Source organism: Arachis ipaensis, chromosome B08 (assembly GCF_000816755.2).
Source record: "Arachis ipaensis cultivar K30076 chromosome B08, Araip1.1, whole genome shotgun sequence".
Taxonomy (NCBI): domain Eukaryota; kingdom Viridiplantae; phylum Streptophyta; class Magnoliopsida; order Fabales; family Fabaceae; genus Arachis; species Arachis ipaensis.
The window spans coordinates 124,627,210-124,637,675 of NC_029792.2; the positions used below are offsets into that span (position 1 = coordinate 124,627,210).

The window sequence follows — 10,466 nt, forward strand, 5'->3', positions numbered from 1 at the left end:
AGGTTCGTCCTTCCGTCAATTCTCTTGATGACTTGGCTAACGTCTGCTGACGTGTGACGTTAACTGCCACGCTGGCAGAGAAGGAAAACGATGCCGTTTTGATTGAATGCCCTGCTAGTCATGATTCAGCGTCGTTTGTGGCCAGAGTGGATTCAAAACGTTGCAGACTCTCACCCCATTCCATAACAACTATCTCTATGTTTGGCTCCAAAATGTTTCGTCTCCCTCAAGCCATGCCCTAACCCTTTCACCTTGCATTCGAACGTCGCCATCCACGTTTGTCATTGTTGGTTGACGATCAAAGCAGAGTAGGTGTTGCTATTGAGAACAGAGGTCGTCGGCTCTGTTAGCAACATTGATTGTGGAAGAAGCAATCGTGACGGTTAGAGGTAAGCATTAAAGTTTTTTCATTTTTTTTGAATCAGTTTATGGCCTGATGACTTAAGGGCGGCGTTTTGTATGTCTTTGTTTGATTTCGGGTAGGGGTTTGAGGAGGCTAAGGGTTTGTGTGACTATTGTAGAAGATTTTGAGTGTGTCAGAATGCATTGCTTTGACTTCCGTTGTGATGATATTTAGTTATGGGTCTTTCATTTTAATGATGGTTATTTTTCCTTGTTGCACATTTGTTTTGGGGTTAGGGCTTGTTATGTTATGATAGAGAATAGCTAGTGGCAATCTGTGTGGGCTAAGGATGTTTTATTTTTTGTTATTGTAGATGGAAGGTCCTTCGATGACTTTTGTGTTTCACCATGGTGGATTGTTTAAAAAGAATGTGGAAGGAGATATGGTATATGAACCTGATAATACAGAGGTGTTGATGGGGGTTGAAGGAGACACGCTTGACGTCTTCTTTGTAAGGGGTTACTATAGGGAGTTGGGTTACATTGAAGCTGGAAACTGTTGGTGGAAAGATCCTGGAGTTTCCCTTTCATCCGGGTTGAGAAGGTTAGTCACAGACGCAGACTTGGTTGCCATGTGCAAGGATTGCAAGAGAAACCACAATCTAATCAATATCTACCTGGAGAATTGTATTTCTTAGCCTTGTATAGTAGACAACATGGAGGACGAAGTAGTGAATGTGGAAGCAGAAAGCTTGAAACAGAGGAAGTCTTTGGAAGCTAAGAAGTGCAGTTCCCAACCTGTGAAGAAATCCACAACAATGGTTCCTGAGTCTAAGAAGCAAACCTCTCACCCCAACAGAACAATCTTACAGCCCAAGTCACAGCCCAGCAAACCAACAATAAAGCCCATATCTGAGCCCAACCAACCGAAGATGAAGCCCAATTCTCAGTCCAATAAACCAGTCCATCAGCCCAAGAAGACAATATCTCAGCCCAAAAAGACAACATCTCAGCCCATGAAGCATGTTCCTCAGGCCAAGAAGACCATTTATCAGGCCAAATCAGTCCCACCTCAATCAACTGCATCATCAGAAGCAGCCAATAACTCACAAGGGAATAAGGATAAACAAAGTAGCAGCGGCTGCAGAGTCACAAGATCTGGAAGACAAGTGAAAAAAGCTCCCCTCCATGAAGATGACACTGACTCTCATGACTCTTATGAGAGTACTGAAGATGAACTGTACAGGCCTCCAAAAATTGTAGGAGACAACCTCTATAGCAGTAATAGTGACAGTGACTCTGGTAACAGAAAAAGAAGTGGAAAAAAGGGACAGAAGGTTTGAAGTCAAAGAGAAGCACAAGCCCCCTAAGAAAAAATTAGGTGATAAAGAAATAGACACTGATGATTCTAAGTTCCAACTATGAGGATTTTGAAGATGAACAAAACTCTGAGTCTGGTATGTTAATTTCCTTAGGGTTACTTGTTTTTGAACTATTTTGCAAATGTTAGGGTAGCTTATGTTTTGAAATTTTTGTTACTAGATTTAGATGACAGTGATGGTACCTCAGATGCTGACTCCTAGCATTCAGAGAACTCTGATAAGGTGTTGGAGTCTGATGAAGAATCACCAGCTGTATACCCTCAGTTCAATGAGAAAACAAAGTTTGGACTATTGAAATTTGAGGTTAGTATGGTATTTAAGTCCAAGTCTGAATTCATGCAAGCAACTAAGGATTATATAATCCAATGGGGTAGAAATATTTTGTTTTCAAAAAATGACAAGGTTAGAGTTGGAGCTGTTTGTAAGTCTAAAGATTGTTCATATGTAGTATACTATGCATGTAATTAACAAGATGGATCTTGGCAAATTAAGACTCTAGTGGATAGTCACACTTGTCCAAGAAGGAGGAAAAACAGAGCTGCAACCCAAACCTAGACCTTTAGTAAACTAGTACCTAAGCTTAGAAAACACCCTACCATGAAGCATCGAGAGGTTTATGACTGGTTTGTCAGAAAGTGCAACGTCTATCTCAATAGCACATGCATTACAAGAGCTTTGAAAGCTGCTAGGAAAATAGTGGAGGGTGATGAGATAGCTCAATATGGGTTGGTGTGGGACTATGCCAATGAGTTGCTGACTAGTAATCCCGGCTCCACAATTCAAGTATCTGTTATCCCCATGCCTGAGAGTCCTCCCCTCTTTGATCATTTCTATGTTTGTCTTGATGCCTGCAAGAGGGGGTTTAAGGCAGGTTGCAGACCCTTAATTGGTCTTGATGGAGCGTTTCTGAAGACACTACATGGGGTCAAATTTTGACAGCGTGTGGACAGGATGCTAACAATCACATATTTGTGATTGCTTATGCCATTGTCAATGTCAAAAACAAAGACAATTGGAAGTGGTTCCTTGAGTTACTGCACAACGACCTGGGAGACTACAGGGAGAACAAATGGTGCTTCATTTCAGACATGCAGAAGGTGAGAATGTTATTGACTTACGACAAGAAACTATTAGGACTCTTTTGATTTAATGAATAACACTGAGGGACGAATTTGATTTAATAAAGTTATCTGAGGGACGAATTTGATTTAACATCTTTTCGTGTCTTTGTTTACTTGTAGGGTTTAATACCGGCTGTTCAGGAAGTGTTTCCTAGGGTACACCATCGATTCTGTGTTTGGCATTTATGGCGCAATTTCTAAAAACAATGGTCAAGTACTGAACTGAAAGATATGGTTTGGGAATGTGCTCGGTCAAGGACAACAATTGAATTCAATCGAAACATGAACAGAGTGAAGCTAATCAATCAAAAAGCCTGGGAATATCTCGACAAATGGCCTAAGGATGCATGGACAAAGGCGCACTTTAGTGAACTGCCAAAGGTGGATAACATCTGCAACAATGCTTACAAGTCTTTCAACGCTAAAATCAAGCATGACAGGGGCAAGCCCATTCTGACATTAGCTGAGGAAGTTAGAAGAATCATCATGAAGAGTATTGTTGACAATCGGAAGAAGCTACAGAACTATCAAGGGATTTTTCCCCTGTTCAGTAGAGTAGATTTGAAGTCATGACAACGTTGTCTAGCCACTGGGCTCCTCAATGGTCCGGCGATAAAAAAGAAGAACTCTATGAAGTTCATGGCTGGCCAACCAATATGGTGGTTAACCTGGGAAAGCACACATGCAGCTGTCGCTTTTGACAACTCACAGGTAACAAATTCAACAGTTACTTATTGTCATCTACTTTCATGCACGATCTTTAAATAATGATTGATTTGTCTTTGTAAGGGATACCATGTATGCATGCAATATCGGCCATACAGGATAAGAATGACAAACGCACTGAAAACTATTGTCATGACTGGTGAAGATGGAAGCGTACATGAAGACCTATTGCTTCAATGTCAATCCAATGAAAGGACAGGATCTATAGGAAAAAACTCCACACCCAGCTCCCGTGCCACCACCATTTAAGGCCAACCTTGGAAGACCAACGAAGAAAAGGAGAAGGGACAAAGAGGAGCAACCTACTGGGTCAAAGACAAAGATGAAGAGGAAGTATAACCCTATCAGATGCATGTATTGTAGTGAGATAAGACACAACAAGAGAAGCTGTGCAAAGAAGAAAGCTATGGAAGCTAAGGAGCATGCCAGGCAGCTGCAGCTGCAACTAGCTGTGGTTGCCCCTGCTGCAGATGGGGCTGACCCTCAAGTAAGCTCTGTCCCAGCTGAACATAATCCAGCTCCAGCAGATATAGCTCCATCACCAACACAGCCTCCAACAGTAATTGACATTAGCCAATCTGAAAGCATACCACCAACCTAAGAAACACAATAGGTAATCTGCCATATGTGATTTCTTTTAAACATATGTGATTTCTTTTATAATCTAAATCTAAATCTAAATCTGCCATTAAATTATGTAGGAACAAGTAACAGCTAGGCCACCCAAGTTAAAGATCATTAAAAGGAAAGCCAGACTTCAGTCCTCTCCTAAACCTACTATAGCCGCACCAGTCGCTATATCTGCTGAGACAATCAAGGGGACTAGTTCAGCAACTGTTAAAAAGCTGGCCAACTTTATGACCTTCGTTCCTACTCCAGGCTTCAAGCCCCCAAGAAAGACTGATAAATGACTTTGATTGGTGTTGAAATGTATTCTGGTTGAATTTGTTTTTGTGTGAGGATACTTTATGTTTTTTTGCACTAGGCAATTGAAGTTCCATTATCAACATTTTAGTTATCTATGTAATTGAAAAGTTGTACTATGCCCTTTTATTTTGGTCTAGCCTACTTTTTAGGTTTGTATCCTCATGTAAAACCTTATGACTTTGCTGTTGTTTTTATCCTGAAGACAATGTGACATCTAGCCTTCTATGGCAACTCAATGTTTAAGAGTACTTTGACTACTGATTATGTTCATTCCTTAGTACATCTTACTGTAACAGTGATTCGAATTGGTTTGGAACATTTGAATTGGATTGTGTTGTCTTAATCTAAAAAAACCAAATGCAACATCTATTCTCATTCAAGGGATTCATCTCATTATACCATGACATATCAACAGAATTTGTTTTACTTGGAACAAGATAACAAACAACAAACGATCACATTAACGACAACTACCACAAACAGGAAAACTATTAACATTTTCAATGCTTTTACTTCAGCTTCCAAGCTGCCCAGTCTCCATGCCACCTTCAACCTCCATTCATCATAGTCACTTTCAACCTGCAGCTCAGCCCCATAATCTTTCTTTGTTCCAACTTCGCCCACCCCTTCATAGTCATCATTGTCAACCCACTTAAAGTAATTGCAGTGACTGCCCTTCTACAAATTCAAAAATCAGAAAACAAAAAATTGAATAAAACCCCAAAACACAAAACAACACGGAAAACCTTTAACTTCTTATACAACACTCACCCGGTACCTTGGACATGCACGGATTGTCTATCTGGGTTCTCTGCTGTCCAAGATTTTCTTATCGCAGCCTTCAATCCACAGTAACATTATTCCTCATGAATTTTCCTCCTGGTTTGCATTGAAGCGCTGGAACCATTACTGCCGTTCAACGGAAACGACACACCACCGCCACGGCCTCCATTTGCTGTCTCCATCGTCGCCCTAAACCAGCCAATTTCAACACTTACCCAGGCATATGGCCCTCTGATCCTTGAACGCGACGTATTTATCATCGAAATTAGGATTAGGTTTCAAACACTGAGGGACTGATTTGAACTGTTTTCCCAAACTTACCTTGTCAGCAACTGCTAATGACACGTTGGACTCTTCCACGTAGGCAGCTAACGTCACACGTCATCAGACGTTAGCCAGCTCATCAACGGAGTTGACGGAAGAACAAACGTAATTAACTTGGATATCTTTCAAGGACTCTTTTGATTAACTTTATCTTTCGAGGACTAAAATGGAGATCGAAATATCTTTCAGGGACGAATTTGAGTATTAACTAAGTTTTTAACCATATAAATTCATATATTATAAAACGACAATCGTAAGAAAGAAATCAATCATTAATTTCTCAAAATTTAATTTTATAGGACAAAATGTACTAAATATAGAAGGTATATTTTTTAAAAAGTTTTAAAAATTAGAATTCAACATAACTTTTGAAAGCACATATATAGAATAAGGATATATTTTCTTCTTTTAAATTTAGCGATTTTACATTAAACAAATATCTCTAACTTTTTTTCTTTTATACAAACAAACAAAAGTAAAAAAAAAAATGAAAATGAGGACTAAAGATTGAATTTTATTTTAGCTGCATCTTTTATATAATTATTCAAATATTTATTTTTCAGTAATTTTAAAAATCAAATTTTTTACATAATCAAATTCAACCAAATTAAGATATATACGCCTTTTTTTTCGTTTGTTGTCTTTTTTTTTTTCTCCTTCTCATACTCATTTTTTCATTTAATTTTTTCTCTTTCTTTTTTCTTCTTCTCCTCCTCCTCTTCTCATTTAATTTTTTTCTTTTTTTTTCTCTTTCTCTTTCTCCTCTTCTTCTTCCTCCTCTTTTATTATCTTCATCATCATTGACATCTTTTTTTTCTTATATATTTTTTATTCTTATTTATTTTTTTGTTTATTTATTTGTTTATGAATTTTTTAAGATTTTATGAAATAGAAGGATAAAGAAGAAAAACAGAATACAAAAAATAATGATGATGATGAAATAATACTAAATTTTTAATATAAAATACAAAAATAAAATAAAAAGAACATCAAAATTTATTATATAAAGCTAAAAAATATTACTATAGTAAAAACATAATTTAAATTGATCTCTATGCCACATCGTAAGAAAAATAATATATTGGAAGAAAAAAAAGATAAAATATAAAAAATAGAAGTAGAAGAAGAAGATACGTTAGGAGAAATCTTGGTATCTCGGTTAAGATATTTCGGTGCTATTTTTTGTTTTGGATAACTTCTAATTAATTAAGAAATTTTCTATGTCACTGTTAAGAAATTTCAGTGTCAAAATTTAGAAATTTTTCGTATGAAGTTTAAAAGGTTTCGGCACTATTTCTCTAATAAAGTCTACACAATTCAAAACTTCTTTCTTCCTATTTTTTATCATCGTCATTATCTTCTTTTTCTTTTTATTCTTTATTTTTTTCTTTTTATTTTATTTTTTTATAATTTTTTATTATTTTTATTCTTTTAAAATAATAAAAATAAAAAATACTACAATAACACCATAAAAAAGAAAAAGAAAAAGATAAATCCTGTTTTAGGCTAATTTTTTTGGTAATGAATTGGAGAAGTAGATAATACATAATTATGGAGAGTTGGTGTATTTTTTATGAATATGGAGATAATTATTTTTTTTAATTAGAAACTATAAATCGGATACTCAAATTTGGGTAAAGGTAGAAAATTGAGGGTCAAATTTTGGGTAGAGTAGAAAACTGAATGTCGATTTTGGGTAAGTATAAAAATATGAGGATAAGTTTTGAGTAAAAAAATAAAAAAAAAATTTAATTTCTAAATAGGAGAGTCCGATTTGCATGTTTCAAAATTTTTTTAATGTTAAAATACAAATCTAAAAGTTAGATTTGTAATTTTCTTTTTAAAAAAAAAAAAACTACAAAAAAAACACCAGCTGCACTCCATACAAAAAATAAAAAGCGACCGTTTTACTCTCTATAGTTTGGAGATAAAAACAAAATCATCCCTAACATTTTTCAAAATAGTTCCTAACGTTACAATTATTTTTAAAATTATCCTTTTTAACCTTAATCTTTGTTTTGGACCAAATTACCCCTGCTACAAATAAAAGAAAAAAAAACTATATCCATCCCACCACCACTACTGCTCTTCTTCACGCTCCTTCCAATTCAACCAGCATGACTCCTTCCAATTCAACCACCAGGGCCACCAACCCACCACCGCTACTAATAACCCTAATCTCAACCTTACCCCACCAATCTACCACAGCAAGACCGAATCGCCAACAATCCTCTGCAAACTTGAACTAATACAGAAGATGATTGAACATGTCTCAGGCAATAAACTCAACGTGTAACTCAGCCATGAATCGGTCTTCCATGAATTGAAGAAAATCGCATGTACCTGTCCCAGTAAAAAGTTCGTGTGCATCATCTTCGCTAAATCGTGAGTTTTGATCCCACAAATTCTATAGCTTATTATCGATTGGATTTGGATTCTGTTATTTAATTCTACTAATTTGTTGTTTTTCAAGGGATTGGTTTGAGTGATAAAAACGATGGACAAATTACTACAGATCCCAACATGCGAGCTTTTAGATTCGGTGTATAGTTGTCATTGGATTGTTCTTGTTGGTGATGGTAGTGGAGTGTGAGACGTAATTTGGGGGGTGGTACCTGATAGTGAGGGACTGATAGGGAGATGATGATGGTTGTGGATGGATTTGATGGAGATGGATGATGATGGAAGGGAAACGTCGATAATGGTGATGATGGAAGGACGCTGGATGACGATGTTTTTTTTCTTAAAAAAATTATTATTATTATTATTTATTTCTTTTTAACAAAGATGATTTTATAAATAACTGTAACGTTAGAGACGATTTTAAATTAAAAAAAATGTTATGAATGATTTTAATTTTTACTCTAAACTATAAGAATCAAAATAGTATTTATCTTAAAAAAAAACTAATATTTTAAATTCTTCTACCTACCAATTCACTCTAAAACAGAACAAAGTAACAAACTAACATTTTAAACCCGGTTTTTAGTGGGATGGACTACCTAAGTTTATCACCCCAAGTTGTAGTCCATAGAATGTAAACTACCATATGTATTAGCATGCCGGAAATAGGATTCTGCTTTACTCGTAAGAATTAAAATAAAATTTGCTCCCTCATAATTATTTGCCGCCAGTTAGTTATAATCTCACGTTTTCTTTTTTCACGTGCTAAAAATATAAATTCTGCACTTCCTTTAATTTTAATATAGCATGATCAGATCACCATCTCCAATTTTTTACTATAATATATTATAATGGACACATCATCATAACAAATTGCATCTATACGTGTATCTCAAACTCTCTGATTCACTTTGATTTTTCATATGCTATTATTGTATTTTTTTTTTTTACCAAAAATAGAAGACTCGAACCCGCAACTTCTTAATTGAGTATGGGGAGACTATGCCATTTGGGCTATTATTCATTGGCTTAAAAATTTGAAAAGATAAGAGACTCGAACCCGCAACTTACTATTAACGTTTAACATTTATTACATTGATAATAATAACACTATTTTGGTAGAAATATGTGTCTCGAACTAGAATTGCGTTAAAAGGAAAAAAAAAGATGTAATGAAATATATTTTTCTTTATAGCCGCCAATGATCTCCCATAAACTCAATTCTCAATGACTAACGTTTTAATGAATCTGATCAAGTCAATAAAGAAAAAAAATATTCACACTTCACAGAATTAAAGATATATATTAATAAGTTTGGAAAGAAAATAAAGTATTTCATATATATTAATTAATAAAAGTATAAAACAGAAAAAGTACGTAAAGAATACAGAAAGATAATAAATTATAAAGAATAATGAAAGAAAAAAAGAAGATGAAAAAATTTTATTGATTGTTGATTGATTGAAAATTGTAAATAATGAAGGTAAAACTAAGTATATATAGAGTATTAGCGTATGAAAGATAAAAGCAAATAAAGATAAGATAAAGACAAAATTATAATTGAATTTGTTATTCTGTTGGGCTGAATTTATGAGCCGTGAGACGTCTTTATTGTTGTCATGGACTAAGATGTAAAAATAATTTAATATGCCCTTACAAGTTGGAGGATGAAAAATGTCAAAAATACTAAACTTATTGAGATAAAGAGAGAATTAGGAGAAGTTTTATCACTCCAGTTTCAGTTTTTTGTTGAAGTGATCAACCTCTAAATATTTGGTAGGTAAACCTTTCCACTTAAAATTGTCTGCATATGCTTTAACCTTCAACAATGGTGTGTGTGGCTTCTTGACCACATACTCCCAGCCATGTCTCTCAGCAAATTCCTTGGCTGATTCTTCATTATCAAAATACAGAGCAGAATCGCCAACATGGGCGTAGGGGTCTCCAGTTGATGTCCAGCCCATCAACGGATTCTCCCACTTTTGGGTTGACAAAAAGTTAATCTTCCACCTTCCAACCTTTCCAGATCCTTGTTGAGTAGCAGTTCTAGCAGGAGAGTAAATTACAACCCTACGACGAAGGTGATTATCGGGAATACCGGAAACCAATCCGATCTCGCCTGGTCTGGGCTTCTCCACCAACGCGTCGGAGGAGAATGGACGCAACGCGCCTCTCAAAACGGTGCGTAGGCCACGGCCATAGCTCGCCGCACGTTGCACATAAAATTGTGAAAGAATGAAATTTTATTGATTGTTGATTGATTAAAAATTGTAAACTATGACGGTAAAACTAAGTATATATAGAGTATTGGTTTATGAAAGATAAAAACAAATAAAATAAAATAAAGACTAAAATTATAATTGAATTTGTATATTCTGTTGAGCTAAATTTGTGGACCGTGAGACGTCTTTATTGTTATCATGAGCTAAGGTGAAAGAGTGGTTTAATATTAATTTTA

At 35.4% G+C, this 10,466-nt stretch overlaps 1 protein-coding gene and 1 long non-coding RNA gene across 2 annotated transcripts; one reads left to right on the top strand and one right to left on the bottom strand.

Annotated features, from left to right (window-relative positions):
• LOC110265776 lies at positions 7,476 to 8,719 on the top strand. Its single transcript, XR_002352104.1, has 2 exons — positions 7,476 to 7,990; positions 8,079 to 8,719. It is a non-coding gene; the product is annotated as an uncharacterized LOC110265776 (long non-coding RNA).
• Positions 9,657 to 10,248, bottom strand: LOC107611689 (NADH dehydrogenase [ubiquinone] iron-sulfur protein 4, mitochondrial-like; the record flags this gene model as incomplete). The annotated part of the gene is made up of 1 exon (XM_021108358.1): positions 9,657 to 10,248. A coding segment is annotated over one exon (513 nt), but the record flags the coding sequence as incomplete, so codon positions are not given.